Source organism: Bos javanicus, chromosome 27, assembly GCF_032452875.1.
Source record: "Bos javanicus breed banteng chromosome 27, ARS-OSU_banteng_1.0, whole genome shotgun sequence".
NCBI lineage: Eukaryota > Metazoa > Chordata > Mammalia > Artiodactyla > Bovidae > Bos > Bos javanicus.
This window is the reverse complement of record NC_083894.1, coordinates 2,908,897-2,935,152: the sequence shown is the minus strand read 5'-3', so window position 1 is coordinate 2,935,152 and position 26,256 is coordinate 2,908,897. Positions and strand designations below refer to the sequence as shown.

The 26,256-nt window shown below is 39.8% G+C and overlaps 1 protein-coding gene across 1 annotated transcript in view; it reads left to right on the top strand.

Moving 5' to 3' along the window:
- CSMD1 (CUB and Sushi multiple domains 1) overlaps positions 1-26,256 on the top strand; it is a 2,072,278-nt gene that overhangs the window by 1,686,963 nt on the left and 359,059 nt on the right. The window contains exons 18-20 of the mRNA XM_061404066.1: positions 6,764-6,952; positions 20,340-20,456; positions 21,852-22,067. Coding sequence (XP_061260050.1) covers positions 6,764-6,952; positions 20,340-20,456; positions 21,852-22,067 — 522 coding nt within the window. The remainder of the gene's footprint in view (positions 1-6,763; positions 6,953-20,339; positions 20,457-21,851; positions 22,068-26,256) is intronic.

Sequence of the window (26,256 nt, the reverse complement as noted above, 5' to 3'; positions counted from 1 at the left end):
GTGGAAAGTGAAAGTGCATGTGTAGAAAGTGAAAGAGTGTATGTGTAGAAAGTGAATGTTTGGGTGTAGAAACTGATTTTGGGTTTAGAAATGTGTGTGTGTGTGTGTGTGTGTGTGTGTGTGTGTGGAAAGTGAAAGTGTGTGTAGTAAGTTAAAGTATATGAGTGTGGAAAGTGAAAGTGTGTCTGTAGAAAGTGTGTGTGGAAAGAAAATGTGTGGAAAGCAAACATTTATAGAAAGGGAATGTGTGTGTGTAGAAAGTGAATGTGTGTTTTCTGTGTAGAAAGTGATTGTGTGTAGATAGTGAATGTGTTTTAAAACTGTATGTCTGTGTGAGTGTAAAATGAGAATGTTTGTGAGTGTAGAATGTAATGTGTGTGTGGAAAGTGAAAATGCCTGTGTAAAAATGTGTGTATCTAGAATGTGAATGTGTGTGAAGAAAGTGAATACATGTCTGTGTATGGGAAGTGAATGTGTGTTTAAAAAGTGAATGTGTATGTTTGGAATGTGAAGATATGTGGAGAAAGTGAAAGGGTGTGTAAAAAGAGAAACTGTAGAAAGTGACGGAGAAGGCAATGGCACCCCACTCCAGTACTCTTGCCTGGAAAATCCCATGGACAGAGGAGCCTGGTGGGCTGCAGTCCATGGGGTCGTGAAGAGTCAGATACGACTGAGCAACTTCACTTTCACTTTTCACTTTCACGCATTGGAGAAGGAAATGGCAACCCACTCCAGTGTTCTTGCCTGGAGAATCCCAGGGACGGGGGAGCCTGGTGGGCTGCCATCTCTGGGGTCGCACAGAGTCGGACACGACTGAAGCGACTTAGCAGCAGCAGCAGCAGTAGAAAGTGAAAGGGTGTGGAATATGAAACCAAGTGTAGAAAGTGAATGTGTGTAGGTACTGAATGTGTGTGCATAGAAAGTGTGTGGATGTGTGCTGTAGAATGAGAATGTTTGTGAGTGTAGAATGTAAAATATGTGTTTGTAGAAACTGAAAGTCTGTGTGTAGAAAGTGAATGTTTAAATAGAAAGTGAATATGTGTTTGTAGAATGTGAATATGTATGTGCATAGAAAGTGAAAGTGTGTGTATGGAAAGTGAGTGTGTGGGTGTAGAAAGTGGAAGTCTGCATAGAAAGTGAGTGTGGTTGTGTAGAAAGTAAAAGTGTGTGTGTACAGAAACAAAGTATGTATGTGTAGAAATGAATGTGTTTGTGTGTGTAGAGTGAATGAGTGTGTGTAGAAAGTAAAAGTGTATGTGAGAGTAGACAGTGAAAGTGTGTGTAGAAAGTGGACAAGTGTGTTGTGTGTAGATAGTGAATGTGTGTAGATAGTGAATGTGTGTGTATAGAAAGTCTATGTATGGATATAGAGTGAGAATGTTTGTATAATGTAAAATATGTGTGTGGAAAGTGAAAGTATGTGTAGAAAGTGAAAGTGTGCCTGTAGAAAGGGAAATTATCTGAGTGTGGGGAGTGAAAGTTTGTGTGTAGAAAGTGGTTATGTTTGTGTAGAAAGTGAATATGTGTGTAACAAGTGAATATGTGTCTGTGTTGGGAGTGAAGATGTGTGAGTGTAAAACATAAATATGTGTGAGCTTAGAAAGTGCATGTGTGTGTTGGAAGTAAAACTGTGTAAAAAGTGAAAGTGTATCTGTGTAGACAGTGAAAGTGTGAGTATAGAAAGTGAAAGTGTGTGTAAGAAGTGATTTCTGTTGGTGTAGAATGTGAACATGTATGTAGCAAATGAAACAGTATATGTGTAAGAAGTGAAAAAGTGTGTGTAGAAAATGCCTGTATGTGCAGAAAGTGAATGTGTGTGTGTAGAAAGTGAAAGTTTAGGACTGTTAAATGTGAAAGTGTGTGTAGAAAGTGAATTGTTGTAGAAAGCAAAACTGCATGTGTGGAAAGTGAATATTATCTGTGTGTAAGAAGTGAATGTCTGTGTGTTATGTGAATGTGTGAGTTTAAAATGTGAATAAATATATAGAAAGTGAAAGTGACTATGCATGAACTGAAAGTGTGTTTGTGTGGAAAGTGAAAGTGTGTGTGGAGAATGAAAACCTGAGTGTATAAGGTGAAAGTGTGTGTAGAAAGCAAAGATGTGTGTGCATAGAAAGTGAATGTATGAGTGTGTGTGTACAAACTGAATGTATATATGTTCAGAAATGAATGTGTATGTGTATGTAGCAGGGGAATGTGTGTGTAGTGTCAATGTGAGTATGTAAAACGTGAAAGTGTATGTAGAAAGTGAATGTGTGTGTTGTGTCTTGAAAGTGAATGTGTGTAGATAATGAATGTGTGTGTGGAGAATATCTATGTGTGTGTTTAGAAAGTTTATGCCTGTGCTGGTGTGGAATGAGACTGTCAGTGTATTAATGTGAAATGTTTGTGTAGAAAGTGAATGCATCTGTAGAAAGTGAAAGTGTGTCTGTAGAAATTAAAGTTGTGTGGAAAGTGAGTGTCTGAGTGTGGAAAATGAAAGTGTGGCTGTAGAAGGTGAGTGTGTGTTTGCATAGAAAGTGATTGAAAGAGACACATGTACTTCAATATTCATCACAGCACTGTTTACAACAGCCAGGACATGGAAGCAACCTAGATGTCCATCAGCAGACAAACGGATAAGAAAGCTGTGGTACATATACACAATGGAATATTATTCGACCATTAAAAATAATGCATTTGAATGAGTTTTAATGAGGTGGATGAAACCAGAGCCTATTATACAGAATGAAGTAAGTCAGAAAGAAAAACACCAATACAGCATATTAACGCATATATATGGAATTTAGAAAGATGATAATGACCATATATGCGAGATAGCAAAAGAGACACAGATGTAAAGAACAGTCTTTTGGACTCTATGGGAGAAGGTGAGGGTGGGATGACTTGAAAGAATAGCATTGAAACATGTATATTATCATATGTGAACTAAATCACCAGTCCAGTTTTGATGCATGAGACAGGGTGCTCAGGGCCAGTGCACTGGGATGACCCTGAGGGATGGGATGGGGAGGGAGCTGGGAGGGGGGTTCAGGATGGGGAACACATGTACACCCATGGCTGATTCATGTCAATGTGTGGAAAAAACCACTACAATATTGTAAAGTAATTAGCCTCCAATTAAAATAAATTAATTAATTTTTTAAAAAGAAAGTGAATGTATATAGAAAGAGAATATGTGTCTGTGTAGGAAGTGAATGTGTGTAAAAAATGAACAAGTGTGGGTTTAGAATGTGCATATATGTTTAGAAAATACAAATGTGTAGAAAGTGAAAGTATGTTTGTGTAGAAAGTGAAAGTGTATTCGTGTGGGAAGTATGTGTGTTGAAAGTGAGTTGTATTTGTGTAGAAAGTGAATGTGTGTGGAAAGTGAAAGTGTACTTGTGTAGAAAGTGAGTTGTGTTTGTATAGAAAGTGAATGTGTGTTGAAAGTGAGTGTGTACACGTGTAGAAAGTGAGTATGTGAGTTTGTAGAAGGTGAATGTGTGCATGAAGAAAATGAATGTGTATGTGTAGATAGTAAATGTGTGTGTAAAAGTTAATGTGTGTATAGAAAGTGAATGTGTGTTTGTCAGTAGAAAGTGTATTGTGTGTGTGTGTGTGTGTGTGTGTGTGTGTGTAGAAACTGTGTGTGTGTCAAATGTGAATGTTTGTGGGTGGAAATTTAATGTGTATCTTCAGAAAGTGAAACTGCATTACTGTAGAAAGTAAAAGCATGTGTAGAAAGCTAGTATGCGTGTGTAGGAAGTGGATGTGTGTAGAAAGTGAATATGTGGTGTGTGTGTGTAGAAATGACTCTGTGTGTGTGTGTAGAAAGTGAATGTAAGTGTGTAGAAAGTGAAAGTGTTTTAGAAAGTGAGCGTGTGTGTGGAAAGTGAAGGTATGTGTCTGTGTAGAAAGTGAATGCACGTGTGTGTAGTGTGTGATTGTGTGTGTATAGAAAGTGAAAGTATGTGTAAAAAGTGAATGTGTGTGCAGAAAGTTAATATGTGTGTAGAAAATGAGAGTGTGTTTGTGTAGAAAGTGAGAGTGTTTCTGTAGAAATTGAAAGTCTGTAGGAAGTGAAAGTGTAGATTGTGGAAAGTGAGGGTGTGTGTGTAGAAAGTATGTGTGTTTGTGTAGGAATGGATGTGTATGTGTAAAAAGTGAATATGCATGAGTTTAGAATGTGAGTGCATGTGTAAAAAGTGAATGTGTGTGTAGAAAGTGAAAATGTGTGCAGAAAGTGAGTTGTGTATGTAGAAATTGACTGTGTGTTTACAAAGTGAATGTGTGTAGAAAGTCAATGTGTGTGTGCATAGAAAGTGAATGTGTGTGTATAAAGTGACTGTGTGTGTTTGTGTAGGAAGTGTGTGTTTGCGTAGAAAGTGAATGCATGTGTAGAAAGTGTGTGTGTGTAGAAAGTGAATGTGTGTATGTAGAATGTGAATTATGCAAGTGTGTAGAATGTGAATGTGTGTGTAGAAAGTCAATGTCTTTGTGTAGAAAGTGAATGTATGTGTAGAAAGTGAATGTGCATATAAAGTGAACGTGTGTGTAGAAAATGAGTGTGTAGAAAGTGAATGTGTGTTTTAAAAAGTGAGTGTGTGTGCTGAAAGTGAAAGTGTGTAGAAAATGAAAGTGTGTGTTTACAAAGTGAATTATATGTGTTTAGAAAATGAATGTGTGGGTAGAAAGCAAATATGTGTGTTTGTGTAGAAAGTGAATGTGTGTGTAGAAAATGAAACAGTGTGTAGAAAGTTAATGTGTGTATAGGGAGTGTGTGTTTGTGTAGAAAGTGAATGGATGTGTGTAGAAAGTGAATGCATATGTAGAAAGTGTGTGTGTGTGTGTGTGTAGAAAGTGAATGTGGGTGTGTGTAGAATGTGGGTGTGTGTAGAAAATGAATGTGTGCATGTATGTGTGCATAAAGTGAATGTGTGTGTGTGTGTGTGTGTGTAGAACATGAATGTGTGTGTGCACACACTGAAAGAGAGGAGCCAGGTGGGTGACGGGTCTTGGGGCACATGCTGGCCATCTGCTATTGGTGTATTTGCAGCTCAGACAGTTATATCCTGTTGCTAAGATGAGAGGCATAGGTTAGTTTGAGGATTTTAGTTAGAATAACTAATTTTTAAGAAAAAAATCTTGGGAATAATGATGCTATATATATATTTTTTTTTTTCTTTTCATTGTTTCACTTATTTTTCCCTTGGAACACTTCACTGTACTAGTCCTTTCCGCTGTCTGTTAACCAGAGAGTAAAGAGCACAGACTTACAAAGTGCAAAGTTTGTTCATCCTACCAATTCTGAAACCAGATGCAAGTCCTAGGGGTTCCTGTAATGACCCTCAGGTTTGGTAATTCAGCAAAAGGTCTCACTGAAAGCGCCCTCCCTGCTTCTGTTTCTGCACCTGTTGGATCACATGGTGGTGCTTTAAGGAAACCGCATCACTTATTTATCTAAGAAACTCACTCTTTAGTGGCAAATCGTGTATTTGACTGAATAAGGGAGGGTATATTCATAAGATATGTCATTCAAACTTTGGTAAAATATATATAATGATCAGAAACATCCCAAATATCATTTTAGGAGAGTAAATGATCTGAATACTGGTAATAATTTAAGAGTTTTCATTAATACTTCATCATAATTGCAATATTTTGAATCTTACTGAGAGGGTTATAGCAACAGCAAGTCTTTTTTTAATAATTTTATTTATTTATTTATTTTTGGCTAGGCTGGGTCTTCATTGCTACTCAGGCTTTCTCTAGTTGCGGCGAGCGGGGGCTGCTCTCTAATTGCAGTGTGCAGGCTTCTCATTGTGAGATCTCTCTTATTGGAGAGCACAAATTGTAGAGCATTGAGGCTTCAACTGCTGTGGCTCCCAGGCTCTAGAGCTTGGGCTCAGTAGTTGTGGCCATGGGCTTGGCTGTCCTGCAGCACATGGAATCTTCCCAGATCATGGTTTGAACCCATGTCTCCTGCATTGGCAGGTAGATTCTTTACCACTGAACCACAAGGGAAATCCATAAGTCTATTTTTTTTAATCCCTTTGAATTCCTAAACATTGCAACGAAATTCTCTTCCCTTACTCCATTTTTCCTCATCCTTTAAAATGTATTATTCTAAAAATAAAGAGGAATGTTAGAGACAGAGAAAAGAAACTCTTGAAATGATGTGATCATCATTACTTGACTTTATATAGCACTTTATGTTTTAACATCTTTTAGCATAGGCTAATTTTATAGCCATCTTGAAAGTGGCTGACTTAAGTGCAAATTTGAAAAAATAAAGTATGGATTTGTGGAATGCAATTTTAGAAAGTCAGCCTCAGTGCAGTTTTAATTTGCCTGATGTGTGTATGAGCTTGGGTGAATGTATGCAAATATATGAAAGTTGAAGTATGATTGCCAAAATCTACTGGTATATCAAATATAAGAATGAGGAGAGATAAGAGACAGAAAACAGACTTAGACTTTGTTTAGTACAGTTGATTGATTTTCAAAGAAAGAGAAATTCAGGGAGGTCAGCAAATTATTCAAGATTTTACTCCCTAGCTACTACTTGGTTATTAATGTAACAGCATACACCTATCTACAGTAAAAGCAAATATTTGAAAATATATTTGTCTTCACATGAATGGGTTACTGGATTCACTTCCATAATTTTCCAGGTCTGATCACATCTAGGAATATTTTGTATGTATTATGGCACAGATACTGACTATTTTTTCTATAACCTAGGAAGGTCTCCATATGATGGTTTTCCCTGTGTGTCCAGGTGTGACTCTGGAGTCTGACTCCTGCCTCGATCCTGGGATCCCCGTGAACGGGCATCGGCACGGCAGTCACTTTGGCATCCGGTCCACAGTGACCTTCAGCTGTGACCCGGGCTACACGCTGAGTGACGACGAGCCCCTGGTCTGTGAGCGGAACCACCAGTGGAACCACGCGTTGCCCAGCTGTGACGGTAGGTGGAGCAGCAAACCAGGAAGACGTGCACAGAAATTATATAAACAGTTTGGGTGGTGAGCATTTTATGGGGTGGTTCAGGATGTGACTGAAACAGGACTTCTGTTTGCAAGTTCTTAGACCTGAAAAACATGGCTGTTTAGTGCTTGAAGTTTACCTAGAATCTTCTCTATGAGGTAGAGCTTCTATTTATAGAATGAATTTTCCCACAGCAGGCATATTGTATAAGATCAAGCCCACAGATCAGTAGATGAATGTGACCAGCAACCCAGGAGTCCTGCCTCATCCCAGTCACTGCCTCCACAAAGGCTACAGTTCCCTTGTCCCTAAAGATTCTATGTGGAGGAAGTCATGCAGGATGTTTCTTTGCTATTTCCAGCTTCTTTCACTCAGTCATACACTGTGACATCCAGGGCATGGCATTTAACTGCACCTCCTTCATTCCTGTCATCTGTTTCCCTGTATAAATGTACCACCGCTGTTTATTCCATGATACTTTGTATGAACATTTGAGTTATTTTGAGCTCCTTTTCCTGCTTGTTTGGCTAAGAGTACACCCTCCTCCATGAATAATTTGTTTCTTTCCTCCTATTTATATTGGGTAACATACCTTTTTCTTATAGAATAATAAGCCTTGCTTATGCATTTGGGGGCCTCTCTTTTGTTGAATCCATGTATTGTGAATGTTTTCTCTCATGCTGTCTCTGTCCTCCTCCTCTTCTTCTTGGTCTCTTTTTGAAGAATAGCATGTTTTCATTTGAAAATAATCTACTTGTTCAATGCATTCATTTGTGATTGGTGCTTTACAGACAGTGTTTAAGAAGGCTTACTACCCTCAAGTCATAATGATATTCTGTTGTTTTCTTCTGAAAACCTTTAAAATTTTAAGCGAGGTATAATTAAAATACTATAAACTGCCTGTTTGATGTGAAAATTTTACTGTGTTCTGAAACCCCTATACATGTATGAAACCATCACCATGATTAAGGATGTGTTCATCACCCTGAAAGCAAATGCTAGTTTTTTTTTAATGTCAAATATATACTTTAAACCCATCTACTATTTTTGTCAGATGTGATGTAGTGCCTAGATCCATTTATTAATAGGATTGTACCGTCTCTTCTCTGACGCCCGGTCTGTTTTGTCACACAGGTGTCTGTATATGCCTGAGTCATTGCCTTTGTCCTTTTGTTTATCCATTTGTTGTTGTTCATTCACCGAGTCATGTCCGTCTCTTTGAGACCCCATGGACTGTGGCATGCCAGGCTTCCCTGTCCTTTACTATGTCTCAGAATTTGCTCAACTCATGTTCACTGAATCAGTGATGCCAACCAACCATCTTGCCCTCTGTTGCCCCCTTCTCCTCTTGCCTTCATTCTCTGCCAGCATCAGGATCTTTTCCAATAAGTTGGCTCTTTGCATCAGATCACCAAAGTATTGGAGCTTCGGCTTCAGCATCAGTCCTTCCAGTAAATATTCAGGGTTGATTTAATTTACGATTGACTGATTTGATTTCCTTGCAGTTCAAGGAACTCTCAAGAGTCTCCTCCAGCACCAAAATTCAAGAGCATTAATTCTTTAGCACTGAGACTTCTTTATGGTCCAACTCTCACATTCATACATGACTACTAGCTTTTCTTCCAAGGAACTTTAGTTTCCTGGCTGTGGTCACCATCTGCAGTGATTTTGTAGCCCAAGAAAAGAAAATTTGCCATTTTCCACTTTTTCTCCTTTTATTTGCCACCAAGTGATGGGACCAGATGCCCTGATCTTAGTTTCACGAATGTTGAGGTTTAAGCCAGCTTTTTCACTCTCTTCTTTCCCCTTCATCAAGAGGCTCTTTAGTTCCTCTTCACTTTCTGCTGTTAGGGTGGTATCATCTGCATGTCTAAGATGGTTGATATTTCTCCTGGCAATCTGGATTTAAGCTTGTGATTCATCCAGCCCAGTATTTGCATGGTGAACTTTGCATATAATTTACATAAGCAGGGTAACAATATACAGCCTTGACGTACTTCTTTCCCAACTTTGAGATAGTCTTTTGTTCCATGTCTCATTGTTGCTTATTTTTTAGTTTATTTATTTTTAATTGAAGGTTAATTGCTTTACAAAATTTTGTTGTTTTCTGTCAAACATCAATAAGAATCAGCCATAGGAACACCCATGTACGTTCTCTCCAAAAACTCCCTCCCACCTCCTTTCCCATCCCACCTTTCTAGAATTTTACAGAGGCCCTATTTGTGTTCCCTGAGTCATAAAGCAAATTCCTATTGGCTATCTATTTTACATATGGTAAAGTAAGTTTCCATGTTACTCTCTCCATATATCTCACCCTCTCCCTCCTCCCCTCCCGCCCTGTTTCCATAGGTCTTTTCTTGGTCTTTTTCTCCATTGCTGTCCTGCAAATAAATTTATCAGTACCATCTTTCTAGATTCCATATATATGGGTCAGTATATAATATTTATATTTCTCTCTCTGACTTACTTCACTCTGTATAATAGGCTCTAGTTTCATCCACCTCATTAGAATTGACCCAAATGTGTTCCTTTTTATGTCTGAGTAATATTCCATTGTATATATGTACCACAGCTGTTTTGAGGAATCTCCATACTGTCTTCCATTGTAGTTGTATCAATTTACATTCTCACAAGCAATGCGAGAGGATCCCTTTTCTCCACACCCTCTCCAGCATTTATTGTTTGTAGACTTTTTGATGATGACCATTCTGACTGGTGTGAGGTAGTATCTTAGTGCAGTTTTGATTTGCATTTCTCTAATAATGAGCAATGTTGAGCATTTTTTCACGTGTTTGTTAACCATCTGTATGTCTTCTTTGGAGAAATGTCTGTTTAGGGCTTTTTCCCACTTTTTGATTGGGTTGTTTGTTTTTCTGGTATTGAGTTGCATTAGCTGTTTGTATATTTTGGAAATTGATTCTTATCAGTTGTTTCCTTTGCGATTATTCTCTCCCATTCTGAGGGTTGTCTTTTCACCTTGTTTGTAGCTTCCTTTGTTGTGCAAAAGCTTCTAAGTTTAATTAGATCCAACTTGTTTATTTTTGCTTTTATTTCCATTACTATAGGAGGTGAATCATTCAGGATCTTGCTTTGATTTATGTCATCAAGTGTTCCGCCTATGTTTTTCTCTAAGAGTTTTATAGTTTCTGGTCTTACATTTAGGTCTTCAATCCATTTGAATTTATCTTTGTGTATGGATTTAGGAAATATTCTAATTTCATTATTTTACACATAGCTGTGTAGTTTTCCCAGCACCACTTATTGAAGAGCATACAGGTTTCTCAGAGGACAGATAAGTTGGTTTGGGATTCCTGTCTTTTTAAGAATTTTCCACAATTTGTTGTGATCCACACAGTCAAAGGCTTTAAGCAAAGTCAGTGAAGCAGTTTATCCATTAAGAAATCTTACTTTTTAATTCTTAGAAAACTTTCTAAAGAAATCTAGAGACAATAAATGAAAAACATTGACATTTCACTATATAAAAATTAAAATTTCCATTATTTTTTTTTATTTTTTAAATTAATTTATTTATTTTAATTGGAGGTTAATTACTTTACAATATTGTAGTGTTTTTTTTTTCCATACATTGACATGAATCAGCCATGGGTATACATGTATCCCCATCCTGAACCCCCCCCCCCACCCCCCTCAACTCCCTCCCCATCCCATCCCTCAGGGTTGTCCCAGTGTACTGGCTTTGACTGCCCTGTTCCATGCATCAAAAAGTTCCATTAAATTTTTTTAAAGGTAAAGTAAAATGGTCAGATTAGAGAAAATAATTGCACTGTCTGTGTAATATGATTTTAAATGACTTTGTCCAAAAAAACAAATGAAGTAAAATAAGCAACACAAATAAACCAATAGATCTGTGAGGGAAACAAACACATTGATGACTCCCAGAAGTGCACAAAGGCCAATAAATGGTATAAATTAGGCCCATTTTGACCAGGAATCAGGCAACTGCAAGTAAAACGCAGTAATTTACCTCCCTTGTTGGATTTGCAAAAAGAAGTGGAGAGTTCATATTATTTGGATTCATTGTGGGATTAGGAATCTGCATGTTCATTCTGCATTGTTACTGGGAAATGTAAATAATATAGTTTCTTGGGGGAAAAAAAGCAGCTCATAGTGCAGTGTGTCTCATCTGTGAGCACATACATGTAGGTAACTACAGACACCCTCACAGTGTATGCACAGGAAATGCCTGGAAATAGACAACCTAAAATTATAGCTACAATTATACATTTATAATCTAAAATTATGACTGCAAGGAAAATTTCTTCCCCATTTGGGATGTTAGTAGGCTATCAGGGAGGGTGAAGAGAGACTTTTTAGCTCTTCATTTTATGATGTTATTTGAAATTTTGTTGCCATGTTTTATTTTTGTATTAGAACTCTAATAATAATAAATAAAATTCATGTTTATGACTACTAGTGTCAGAAAGATATTAGCTACTGTACTAATTAAAAATTTGTAAAACTTGAGTATGACCTAAATACTGTACCAAAATGTTCACTCCTTATTTGGAGTCTTTACTAACAACAATTTTACTAAGTACAATAAGGGCCTAACCCTTAAAAGACTTCCATGTTATTCACACATAACTGAATATCAATCAATATATTTTATTATATCACCTAATCCAAAATGTGTAAGTTAATCATATGAATAATTTTATTGAAATGTTTACATGGTATACAAATTCATGGCTCTATTGAATGTCATTGTGCAGCTTTAATTATTTCGTGGGCTAGAGCTAAAAGTGGAATTTAGAAAAGAAACTTATACAAGCTGCTCTCTTTTGTACACTTGCTTTTGAGGTAGGTTGGTTGAGCATCTGCTCCAGTGGTGCTTCCTGAGTTGTTTCAACTGTAGATTTCCCAGTGTGAGCTGGAGAGACTGACAGCGTGTGGTCCCCTGATCATGATTCCACCGCTGGGCTGTGGTGGAGGATGGTGCTGTCCAACACAGAAGACAGCCCAGTCATCAGATCAGCTATTTAATAGATTCTCGATCTGGTGAAGAAAACTGACATATAAAAATGAGAGATTTATCCTGACCCACCTGAAACCTGTCATTTTGAATGGACTCTTCTCAAAGGAGAACAATATGCACATGTTATTGTTGACTTGATGTTGGCGACTTGGCTTTGTTTAAACGTTTTAGTATCTATCCAAGACTATTTTCCACTTCTATCCAGTCATCCTCATCCTGCAAGACCAGGTTGCACTCCACCTTCACCAGAATTCTTCTGCATTTGCTCCAGGTCACTAGCACTACTAGCTTTTCTGACATCCGTTTCTCCCATATGTAGCTCTAAAAGTCTAACTTTAGCACTTATAATCCAGTCAATCAAATGGTATATATTCTTAGTCCATTTGAATTGCTATAACAAAATGCCACCAATTGTGTGGCTTATAAACTACGGAAGTTATATATTTCAGTATTTTGGATGATGACTGTTTTTGAGATCAGGGTGCTGCCAGCATGGCTGAGTTCTTACAGGGCCCTATATTGGGGTGTAGACAGCCGTCTTCCCCCAAGTCATCTCATGGTGGAAAGGATGAGGGAGCACTCTGGGGCCTCTTTTATCGGGGTTCTGATCCCAGGAATGAGACCTCAGCCCTAGTGGGGCTTCTCTGGTGGCTCAATGGTAAAGAATCTGGTTGCCAGTGCAGGAGATGTTGTTTTGATTCCTGGGTCGAGAAGATCCCCTGGAGAAGAAAATGGCTACCCACTCCAGTATTCTTGCCTGGGAAATCCCATGGACAGAGAAGCCTGGTGGGCTACAGTCTATGAGGTCGCAAAGATTCAGATACAGCTGAGCAACTAAATCAGCACCACAACCACCAGCATCAGCTCTCATGACTGGATCACATCAGAGGCCGCACCCTTGATACCATCACATCAGACCTTAGGATCTCAACATGAGTTTTGGGGATGCAAGCATTCAGACTGTAGTGTTTATGTATTCACATTTAATCATTTAATACAGTCTCCCCTAGGAAGTAGCAGTTGAAGAAGAACTCATCTAAAATAGAACCCTGGGATGGGAATCCAGTGCTGAGTAGAATTTCTCAAAATCTAATATGCAAAGAGGCGTTCTAGGCAGAGGAAATGAGCAAGCTCACATGAGTTGACCAGCATGGAACTTTCTGCAAATTCCTGGAGGTTCAGTGAAGGAGAGTGAATGGAAAGAGTGGAATGACCAGAAGGAAGTTTTCTAGAAATGGCATGGGCATAGATTGGAAAGGGCCTTGTGTGCTTTGCAAATATCTGAGATGCTATATATTTGTTTTCCATAGGAAATGATCAGGTGCATTAGACTTGTGCATTTTATCTATTATTGTCTTCCAATTTAAATTTATGTAAATTTGGAGTTTAAACTTTCTCAAGAGATTGGTAACATAAACTATTTGCTTATGCTTCCTTGTAACTTGTCTCAGATATTAATACATTTATGATAAAAGGTGATTAATAAATCTGCACACTTTGGAGATTTTAGAGTTTGATATGAGACTTTTAGTCTGTCATGGTTGACTGTTTTCATTTAACCTTAAGAATTATTTTTGTTGCCTTTTCAAGTCATAAGCCATCTCTTAAACCCTATGGGTTTTTATTGTGACAAATAATACATCAATAGGATATTTACACTTTCAAAAATTCACAGCTCTCAGAAAGGAAAGAAGAAATCAGAATTAATTATAATATTTTATATCACCATGAAAAAAGGTAAATTCTATCAATATCTCTCACACATATTAATAGCATTGCTGCATTTCTTTCTTTTTTTTAATTTATGCTTTAGATACTCAGATTTTGAAGAAGCAAAGTGAACATTACAATAAGTTGACCCTCTTTTATTTAGTGAAATACAAATGTAAGAAATCTTTGCAAAAGTTTCTACATTTAATAAATATTTTTGTAAACTCTTTGTTTTTTCCAAAAGCATTTATTGGAAAACCACTGATTTTATGGGCACACAGTTGGCAAGTTCATAATCTATTAGAATAGAGAGAAGAAAGACTTATTTTTCAATCATCCAAAGAAGTAAATGCTCTATTAGACACAGGACAAAGGACAAATGGTTGAGAATACAGAGATAAAGGAACTTGAAAGGCTTGGATGACAACTTTCATGATGCATCTTTAATAATGAGGTTGAAAGGAAAGAAAAGACTGAAAGTGAAGAAACAGTGAGAATCAGGCATAAAGTCATAAACATGGCCGGCAGGGACTGAAGGAGAGAGGTTTATTTGCCAATGGTGGGTGCTGATCAAAGGCAGTTCGAGGGTTGCTCAGGCTGGTCCTGTGAGCATGGCCCTGTTTCCATGGGTGAGAGATTTGAGACCACGTGTGCAGTGCTCAAGGTGAAAGCTAGGACAAGGGCAGGGCCACCTCAACTGAACAGCTCTCATTTATCCATGACTTTTTTTTTTAAATCATGGTGTTCTGTAGAAGACTTCTTTTGAGGAAAGGATTTCCATATAAATGAATGAATGAACAAAAACAACTTCTGTAGGGCATGGGGAGTCCACAAATAATCTGAAATGAAAAGTAACCCCATTAAGTTTTTTTGCTTTAAATAGAACTTTATTAACAATTTAAAGCAAAAAAAAAAAAAAAAGGAGGAAATAATAGAAAAAATAAAGAAACCAGCCAGTATACTGCGTGCTTTCACGTGCTAGTCTCTTCAAGGAAGAAGCAAGCATTAGGAGGCAGGAGGTCAAGTGGACACAAACAAGCTGAAACATACCAGTTACAGAACTTGCCAGAAGTGAGAGGTGATGATGCAGGCAGTGAGGGGAGAGTAGGGACCCACAGGTTTCATTCTGAAATGCTTAGCAGGCAGTTGCCAGCCCAGCTGTGGTTTGAGAAAGAAGTGAAAGTGCTTTGTTTTTTTTTTTTTTTTAATTGGAATGTAGTTGCTTTACAATGTTGTGTAAGTTTCTGCTGTACAGCAGCAGGATTCAGCTATAGGCACACATCTATCCCCTCTCTTTTGTGTTTCCTTCCTGTTTTGGTCACCAGAGAGCACTGAGCAGAGTTCCCTGAGCTGTGCAGTAGATTCACACTAGTTGTCTATTTTATACATGGTATCAATAGTGGACGGGGCTTCCCAAGTGGCTGAGCGGTGAAGAATCTGCCTGCCAGTGCAGGAAATGTGGATTTGATCCCTGGGTCAAGAAGATCTCCTGGAGATGAAAATTGCAACCCACTCCAGTATTCTTGCCTGGGAAATCCCATGGAGAGAGGAGCCTGGTGGGCTGCAGTCCATGAGGTCACCAAAGAGTCAGACATTTGACTGAGCATGCCTGCAATAGTGTATATCAGAGTTTAAATTATGAAGCTGAAAGCTGTGAGGTTACAAGTTAGAGCTCGATTCAGTTCAGTCACTCAGTCATGTCTGAGCATTTGCCCACCCCCATGAACTGCAGCACGCCAGGCCTCCCTGTCCATCACCAACTCCCAGAGTTCACCCAAACTCATGTCCATTGAGTCGGTGATGGCATCCAGACATCTCATCCTCTGTCGGCCCCTTTTCCTCCTGCCCTCAATCTTTCCTAGCATCAGGGTCTTTTCAAATGAGTCAGCTCTTCATATCAGGTGGCCAAAGTATTGGAGTTTCAGCTTCAGTTAGAGTTGGTGCTGTGGAAATAAATCGTATCTTCCAGGGAGTGAGTAGAATCTGTCACCTTTTCTTCCTCCCCGTATTGCGCTGCTACCTCCCAGGCGGAAAGTGACTAGCGCCTGTGATATAGTCTACATGCCTCGACTCGTGCCTTCCTCCAATCTAGGCAGAGAAAGACATTTAAAAATAAAATTCGTGAAGGCAGGTTTCTGGTTCTTTGAAACAACGACTGACTTGTTTGCAAACTTGAATTTCCTGGAAGACTGTGTGCATGGTCTGAGAAGATGAGAGAGAATGTGGGAATGACAGAAGCTGATAACTGAAAATCTGTAAGAGGAGCGTTTTCCTTAAAAGACCAGCAGGAACCCAGTGACCTTGCGGTAAATTGGCAGCTACTGGCCTGTCACCGAGCAAACTGCTAACCCTGGGTGAGCTGACTGTCTGTCTTGCCTCCATCCGTCCTTCACTTTCTCAGTGCTCATCGTCGTGGCCGCGTGGCCATCGCTTGCCTGCTGTACTCTTCTCACCTCACCTGCCTCTGAGAACCAGTTACGATTCTTGTCCTCAGAATAAACCATGCTTGGCTATCTTTTTATTAATTTATCTGCCTTGCCCACCTGGAAGTAAACTGGAAAAACAGGGACTTGTCTGTCTTATTCATAGGAACATCCCAGGTTTTAGTCTTTTTATCTACATCTGCATTCATAGTGTTGATGATCTCATCTTTCTAGCCCTTGGTCACACCTGTCTCATGGGATCCAGACTTGCATATCCAATTACAGCTCCAACCATTCGGCATGGATGTCTCATAAGCATTGCACTTGTGTGTCCAAAACTGAACTGGTTTACTTTCAAAACCTGGTTCTTCCCAAGTCCATTCCCCCACTCAGCCTTAGAACCTTATAATCATCCTACAATCTTCCTTTTCCTTTATGGCACCCACATCCCATTGACAAGGAAATCCTATCAGCTCTACCTTCAAAACATGATTGGGTTCTGACCACTTCCTGCCACATCTCTGCTGATGTTCTGTCCAGGGTCTTACCTGTTTTGCTTTCTGCCACCCAACCCCCTCCTCACATAGCAGCCCAGCACCCAAACTAAAAGCCAAGTGGGCCCACTTCATCCTCTGTGCAGGGCCCTTAGGTGGCCCTTCATCACACTCAGAGATGGGCCATGGTCTGGATGGGATCTGATCCCATCCAGGGGGTCAGGACTCTCTCCCTTCTGACCCAGGGCCCAGGACTCTCTCTCCCTTCTCTCCCCACCCTCTCCACCAGATTGCCCCTACCCCAGCAGACTTTTTATTTTCTTGGGCTCCAAAATCACTGTGGAAGGTGACTGTAGCCATGAAATTAAAAGATGATTGCTCCTTGGAAGAAAAGCTGTGATAAATCTAGACAGCATATTAAAAAGCAGAGACATCACTTTGCCAGCAAAGTGATGTATGGATGTGAGAGTTGGACCCTAAAGAAGGCTGAGCATTGAAGAATTGATGCTTTCAAATTGTGGTGCCAGAGAAGACTCCAAAGAGTTCCCTTGGACTGCAAGGAGATCCAACCAGTCCATCCTAAAGGAAATCAACCCTGAAGATTCAGTGGAAGGACTGATGCTGAAGCTGAAGTGCCAATTCTTTGGCTACCTGATGCAAAGAGCTGACTTATTGGAAAAGACCTTGATACTGGGAAAGATTGAGGGCAGGAGGAGAAGGGGAAGATAGAGGATGAGATGGTTGGATGGCATCACGGACTCAACGGACATGAGTTTGAGCAAACTTCAGGAGATGGTGGAGGACAGGGAAGCTTGGCATGCTGCACTCCGTGGGGTCACAAGATGCTGGGCACGACTGAGTGACTGAACAACAACAGCAGCCCACTCCCCACCCTGGCAGCCCACTCTCGCTCTGGCCTTCATCCTGCTGGTTTTGTCTTCAAGCAAGTTCTTCCCCAGATTATCAAGTGCTTCCTTCTTCTGTCTCAAGTCTTTCTTCACAGGCCACCTTCTGAGTCAGGCCTTCCCCCTGACCCCGTTTATTTGCCCCAAGCCAGTTCTTCTTTCTTTCTGCATTTTCTTCCCTGGCATGTGTCATCTTCCAACATTGTATATAGTCAGTCATTCATATTATATTCTCTCTTCTTCAGCTGGAATGTGCACTCTGCCAGAGCAGAGATTTTTGTCTATTTTGCTCATAAATAGCAGGTGAAAGTGAAAGTGAAGTCGCTCAGTCGTGTCTGCCTCTTTGTGATCCCATGGACTGTCGTCTACCAGGCTTCTCTGTCCATGGGATTTTCCAGGCAAGAGTACTGGAGTGGGTTACCATTTCCTTCTCCAGGGGATCTTCCTCACCCAAGGATCAAACCCAGGTCCCCTGCATTGCAGGCAGATGCTTTACCCTCTGAGCCACCAGGGAAGCCCCAAAAATAGCAGGTACTCGGTAACTATTTTTTGAATAAATTAATGTTAAATGCTATGTTAATATTACCTTTTTCATAATAAAATGAGTCAATGTAACTTTAAGATATGAAAACTTCAGCCTCTTAAAATATTCTAGAACTCTTTTCAATAATTTATATTTTGCTGTCTTTTACCTAGATCTCAAGTTTGCATATTCAAAGAAATTATCTGTTTCCTTAAAATAACATGCTGAGTGAGCATGATGAGAAATATCACTTTTTCTACAAATGAGCTCATTCTTTTCTGAGTGTTATTTATGGAACAGCTTTTACATGATTCAGGACATTCATGTGACAGTGGACCCTTGAACAACACGGGGGTCAAGGGTCCAGAGGACCTGGACACTGGCTCAGGGCTGAACCTGGTCCCTGGCCCTTCCCCCCAGCTCCCCTGTGCCAGTTTGATTCCTTGTTGGTTCAGCTCTTGCATTCTCAGGAAACCACGATAGGACTTAAGATAGAAAAGAAAAGATAAATATCCACTCATCAATTGTCTGCAAAATTAAGTTTTATAAAGTTTATTCAAATTTTAAATTATTGATATCTTGCTGTTTCTCTTTTTATTGGTTTTTATTTTTATAATTAATTATAAAATTTTAAAAATTAAAATTTAAAAAACATTTAAAAATTTTAATGTTATAATGTTGTGTTGGGTCCTACCACATAGCAACATAAATCAGCCACAATTATACATACGCCCTGTTCCTCCCTAGCCTCCCCTCGCCCACCCCATCTCTCCAGGTTATCACAGAGTGTCAGATGGGGGTCCCTGTGCAATACAGCAACTTCTCACCCCGTGTAAGATGGGTATCTTATGCCTGATAGTGTACATACGCTGACGCTACTTTCTCCAGTCATCCCTCCATCTCCCTCCCCACTGTGCCCACAGGTCCATTCTCTACATCTGTGTCTCCATTCCTTCCCTGCAAGTAGGTTCATCAATACCATTTTTCTGGATTCCGTGTATATATATACATTAATATACTGTATTTGTTCTTCTCTTTCTGACTTACTTCGCTCTGTAGACTCACCCACCTCACCAGAGCTGACGCAGATTGTATGGCAGAGTTGTGCATATGTACCGCATCTTCTTTATCCATTCATCTGTTGATGGACCCTCGTGTATTGTACATAGTGATGCTATGAAAATCTATTCACAGAATAAACAGCTAATGTCTTGGGTATTTAATACATATGGGACCCTGTAAATTGTGTTCTATGAAGCCAGTTGTTATAAACAGCTACCCTAAGAGATGGCTTTTATCACTGTGTTCAGTTTTAAGATAAGACAGATGTGCAGGAAGGAGGATGAGCTACTTGCCAAAGACCACAGAGTCAGAGACAGGGCAGCATCTGAACTCATCACTTTCTGGCATCAAGGTCTGAGCACTGGAACCTCCACAGGACACTGATTCCTAAACATGTTGACTTCCTCCCTCAAGTGATTATGTACAACTTTCTTTTCTTTCTTTAGGAAATGAGACTGAAATATATCAAATAAGACATGTGTTGTTGTAAAGGATTTAAATTCAATGAAGTGCTACTGAGAATGCTGGCAGCTCTAGAGGATTGGAATCAGTAAGATACAGAGATATAGGTAGAGATGGAGAAATTTATCATAAGAAGTTGACTCAGATTGATTACAGAGGCTGTGAAGCCCTCAGATCTGTAGTCAGCCAGCTGGAGACCCAGGGGCCCAAAGGGTGTGAATTCCAGTCCAGAGGCCAGCGGCCTCAAGACTCAGAAGGAGCTGATGCTTCCGTTCAAGACAGGATAGAAAGGAAGCTGATGTCCCAGTGTGAAAGCCGCCGGGCAAGATGTGTTCCGTCTCGCTTATAAGACGCTCAGCCTTTTCGACCTCCTCAGGCCTCCGACCTGTTGGAAGAGGCCCACCCCCATCAGGGGAGGGCCACCTGCTCTCCTCAGTCCACCTGTTCCAGCATCACCTCACCCAAGAGCATCCTCACAGATGCATTCGGAATAAAGTCAGGTCAAAGGGCTGCGCATCCTGTGACACAGTCGAGCAGACGCACAGGAGGGTTCCACTTCAGCTGGTATAGCCTACTCTGTGGTGTCTCTCCAGGTTTTGTACTAATTAGGTCTTTGTATATGAACTGACACATTGCAGGCAAAATAAAGTTTTGGTTTTGTTTTGTTTTTCCTGGAGGTGACCTTAAGTATTCTTTTATTCCTTGTGCAAATTAAATGCCACTTTAAAAGTATTTTATTGTAGCAATCATTGTGAAACTTTAATACTAAAATTATATTTCTTATTATTTAAGCCCTCTGTGGAGGATACATCCATGGAAAGAGTGGAACAGTTCTTTCTCCTGGGTTTCCAGATTTTTACCCAAACTCTCTAAACTGTACATGGACCATTGAGGTGTCTCATGGAAAGGGTAAGAATATTACGGATTTCAAAAATATAAAATAATTAACTAGATGCCAACATGGGAACAAAAAATATTGATGTGTGAAGTAAGATAACTAATTTCCTCATATATGTTTCAATTACTAAGTGATTTTTAATAAGATTCTAGAAAAAAATAATCTAAATTATTGGTACATTCAAGCAAAAGTTGATTCCTTATTTTATTCTCTATTGATCAGATAACTTGAACAACTTTTTGCTTGTGAACATAAGCTTGAAAATCAGGTGCAATGCTAAAGAAAAGAGGCATGCATTATACAACATGTGAATAACACTTAAATAAAAGGAGATAAATAATTATCTAACTTCTCATTTCCACGATAAATCTAAGCCTCATTCTTATACTTGCCATGTGTTCTAAGTCTGATGAGGATTATTACACATAATGAGTAATTGTATGTTAAGGAGAACTTGGCTTTGAAGGAAATTGAAAAAGAAAATAAGAATAAGCAAGTTATGAATGACCAGGGTTTTGTAATAATAAAAATAAATATTTTTGTTTAAAAGATCTCTTCATGGTTAATTACATGCATTATGTATAGGAATTCAGACATAATGCTTTGTGAGTATAGCTACTAGGGGATCATATGCCCAAAGGGCCACATGAAACTAGGTTTTCACAACTTTCTTCCCTCACTTGTGCAAGTTTCTATATTAAACCTCCAAGCCTGGTGTTTCTAAAGGACATGTTTACTGTCAATTGGAAAGTGGTCTGGTCCTTGTCTCCTTAGTCACAAATGCTTGCCCTGAGAGGCTGTGCACAGTCCACTGAACCCTGCTGCTGAGTTTAGTTATGTGTTTATGTTGGAACCTGCATCCGTAGCTTGCTGTATATCCCTGTGTCTAATCTGTATCTGTATCTATACCTACATACACCGAAACATTGGGTTTTGCTGTTTATTCCTTCTTCTCTCTTTTATTCCTAAAGCCATCCTCTTTCTACCCATTCTCTGTACTTTTCTTTCAAACTTCATAATTCAGATTGCATTTCAAGATAATATTTTGATTCAAGACTTTGATGCCCAGGAAGAATTCTTTGCCCAGTTATTGATTCTATCAATACCCCCTTACTCCCCTCTCTGCCCTTTCTCTCTCTGTCTTTCTCTCTCCATCTGCCTCTTCCTCTCACTGACTCCACCTCTGTCTCCATCGCTGTCTCTTTCTCTCTGTCTCCATCTCTGACTCTCTGTCACCCTCTCCCTTTCTCTCTCTCTCTCACTGACTCCATCTCTGTCTCTCTCTGTCTCTGTCTCTCTGCCTCTCTCTCTCTATCTGTCTCTGTCTCTCTCTGTCTGCCTGTCTCTCCGTCTCTCTATGTGTCTCTCTCTGTCTCCCCCTCACCGACTCCATCTCTGTCTCTCAGGAGTCCAGATGATCTTCCACACCTTTCACTTGGAGAGTTCCCACGACTACCTGCTGATCACCGAGGACGGAAGCTTCTCGGAGCCGGTGGCCAGGCTCACGGGCTCGGTGCTGCCTCACACCATCAAGGCGGGTTTGTTTGGAAACTTCACAGCCCAGCTTCGGTTTATATCAGACTTTTCCATTTCCTACGAGGGCTTCAATATCACGTTTTCAGGTATGTCAGTGTCTTATCTTCTCGGGCAGTAATTGTATCATTGTGTGAGCACGCACACGTGTGTGTGTGTGTTTACAGGTGAACAGCTGACCAGTGGGAAGATCTAGTTGGTATGGAGGAGGAGGTGAGACCAACGAACAGTTGCCTGGCAGCCCCAAGACATTGTTTGCTGCACATCAACTGTAAATTCTCATCCCCCCAAATTTGCTAATATCACCGCCGTCTAAGCCTCTTGTCATCAGTGCTACCAGAACCTCTGAGGACACTGTCCTTACTGGGGAATGTGCTCAGAATTCACTGTGGTCTCATTGTTTTGGGTCCTGCCTTCCAGGAGACCCAGTACTTGTGGGGAGAGCCACCTTTAGTATGGAAAAAATGTGACCATGCACAATCGAGGATGAGCTTCTTGTTGACCTTAATGCCATCATGAAAGCAAGAAAACCATACTCCAAAATTAAGAAACATTTCCACCTTTATTATAAAACATAGATAACACTTTATGAGAAGTTTATGTAGAGGTTTATGTAGTTTCAGCCATTGTCTGTATGTGTTAGATTGCTAAGAACAGTATTAATATATTTTTACAGGTGAGAAAAACCAGTACAGACAGTTCACTGGTCAAACATGTGGGGAATGATTTTAATCACGTAAGCAAACAGTGTTCGACAAGCATCAGGGTCAGATGTCCCGCTGGGTCTCAGACGCACCCCAGCCGGCAGAGGCAATCACTGCTCTGAGATGACTGACTGGTGTAAACAACTATATTAATCTCCATTTATGTATCTGGTGCTTTGGCAAATAAAGTTGTTTCCTACATCACGTTTCATTGCCCAGAGCTAAAGTAGTTTTCATAAGGTGGTCTCTGAGTCCTGTAATTACAAGTAGTTTCTTCTATTTTTATTGTTCCAGTTAATTCCCTAATAACTTGTGATGCAACTCATCAGATTCTCTGCTAAAATATCTGAATATTTATGTTATCTCCTGTTCTGAGGCTAAAAGTCTTTGTAGAAGTATTTCCTCGTTCCTCCTTCACATCAAAACAGTTCCAGTCCAGTATCTTACACATAGTAGGAATTAGTTAAGTTGTCAATAAACACTTGCTAAATATCACATGATCATTAAAATATATAAAATGAAATACTGTCTTTTTTAGCTTTATTGAAGTATGATTTTCAAATTGAAATGTTATTTTAAAAGAAAGACTTCTTAGGGATTTTAAGATTCTCTGAATCATTTTATACTCCCTGTAATTATGACCAATTGCCATTTATCTTAATCTGACTATGTTGATTTTTCCTGTTATTTCACTGAATTAATGGAGGTTTCCAGACAGGTTCAGACTACTTGGTATCATCGAAATTTGCCACAATCAATGGTAATCATGAAATTGGCCGCTTTCTATATCAAAGACTTAAATCTTCCTAACGCTAATACCTAAATCCGTCTCTCTGTGTGTTCTCCCGTGGTGGATCTCAATTAGAATCACTGTGAGACTATCACTCCACTCTCTTTCTCCTTTCATCATGATCCAAAATGAATTTAAGCAAATACTCCAAAGACAGAAATTGGCAGTGGCGCCAGTCTGTGGATCTGCGCTGTAGCTGTTTCTCAGGCGTCTGTGCAACCTCTATCCGTTCTGCACCATCTCTTTCTTAGTCCCATCCCTCCCCACACACAGCTGCAAGTGACACAGCTACCGGGAGGCTTTTGACTCCAGGAGTCAGAGGGCAGGTGTAAAGTTGGCTGCCTCCTTCCATAAACTTCCTCAACAAAAAAGCAAGGGGACAACAGGAACAGCAACACACGCGTTCCTGTGTCTTTGTAGTGATTTCGGGCAGTTTTAAAGTAGTTTTAAATTTTAAGACCAAAATGGCAACACTTTTTGAGCATGTGTAACAATTCATGTGCGCACAACCCATAGAACGTAGTCTATAAGACTTGCACGAGGAGTCACGTTTGTCTATACTATATCACACATGCACACTCAGACAGTCGGGCTAAGAACAAAATACACTGAAACAGGGCTGTGAACGATTGCCAGTGACACTAACACAATGGAGTTTATTTTTTCGGCCCAAAGAAGTAACAACTTTATTGTGCAAATGAAGCATTTGCCTATCTGAGGATTTTTCAGATATTTGTACCAAATCAGTATGCTCTTATATCTGGATTTTTTTTTTCCTTGTTGATCTGGTTTGTTTCTGTCCTTTTTAGAAAGTTTATTGAAGTGAGTTCTTAGGAGGCTCAGTGGGTAAAGAATCTGTCTGCCAATGCAGGAGACACAAGAGACCTGAGTTTGATCCCTGAGTTGTAAAGATCCCCTGGAGAAGGGAATGTCTATCTGCTCCAGTATCCTTGCCTGGAGAATCCCATCGACAGGAGAGCCTGGTGGGCTACAGTCCGTGGGGTCACAAAGAGCAGACACACCCGAGTGCACCTGCATGCACAGACGTTAAAGGAGCATTTGTGTCTCCCAGTCAGTGTCCCTGCAGATAATGAGGGGGTATCGGGAGAGAAGAATTCAGACAAGAAGTCATGTTTGTCTGTATGTATCACACATTATCTGTCCCTGCAGATAATGAGGGGGTATCGGGAGAGAAGAACTCAGACAAGGAGTCATGTTTGTCTGTATGTATCACACATTATCTGTTCCTGCAGATAATGAAGGGATATCGGGAGAGAAGAACTCAGTACTCCAGAATGTTTAGGTCAGGCTGTCCACCTTCCCGGATCCATCTGCTCTACTTTGAGCGTCCATTTCTGACCATTCTCTGTGTCCACTTACTATTCCCACCTCCCTTCACCACGCCTCCTATGATTCTGCCTTCTGAATGCCAACTTTCTGTGAGTTCACATAATTTCCTGGTCATCCTCTTCAAAAGATGAGAATCTGGGCAGCTCAGTGCCTTTACAGATGTGGTGTCCTCTTCATTCAGAGCCTTTCTTCATCCCTCACCAGGCAAACTCCTCCCTCCAGAGATCCAGTACTGTCTGTTCTTCTTCCCAGGAAGTCTACTGTTCTGTTTTGGTATGACAAATAAACATTTATTGGGTTGAATTAAATGATATTACTTTTCCCCTTTCTGGGCCATATTAAAAATAAGTCAAATTAATGATCATATTTCCAGAGTGACCAGAGTAGTTTGAATATGTCAGAGATCCAGAATAGAGTTTTTACCTGAATGAAAAACAGGACAAAGACAATGTGGCAAGTGTGGCACTCGCACATTGACCAGTCAATTGGGTGAGGCAAGGGAAAAATGGGGAAGGAGATTTCTTCTTATGAGGTCAGGACACCTCATAAGAAGTGATAAAACTTGTGGATGATGGGAGTAGAAAATGTGGATTTACATTGAGAAATACTGGGGGAATGATAGTTGAATTTACTATGTTTATTGAGAGTACAGAATCCACAGTTAAGAGAGCTGGAAATAGGGAAGGGGAGGCAATTGTTTTCAGAAGAACCAGCACACTTTCCCACCACCTTAGGAGAACCTGTCTTTTGTCTCCCCTTCATCGAAATATCACTCATTCTTTACCTGTCACTTTAACTTCTTTGAAACTCTTTCTGTCATTCAAATCTCTGATGGTGGTCACCATTTGATCCTATCTGACTAAGCACTGGGCATTAGACACTGAAGAAAAAGGCAAGAAGGAGAAAAATGGTCTGAAGGATGTACCTTGAGACCAATGACACTGCAGATGCAACTGTACTGTTATAATTGAGGCTTGAAAGAATCAACACCACAGAATGAGACAAATATACAGTGTTATTAGCTCTGGTACTTTGTACATTTAATCCCCCAATGCAGCAAAACACCAGATATTAATCTTTTTTTTTTCTTGATTACTAAATTAGCACCTTCTTCCTGAGTACTTTGCAGAAACTTCCAGCAGTTTCCAGAACGTTTTCTATTGCATTTCAATAAAACATGGCTTAAAATTGAAACACAGGCAGGTTACAGTTTTGCTGTTCCATACATTTTTAGGAGTATTTTAGGAGTGGAATTGGTTATGATAAATTTTCCACCAGCAAAACCCTGTGATGTTGCTTTTAGTTTCTGCTCCATGGGGTCTTGTTTATCCAAATCACCTTTAAGAAGAGGACAGTAACTGACTTCAGCAATTAGATGTGTCACTAGAATAAGTCCATACTGTGAAAGTGACAGTTCTAAATGGATCAGGTTAT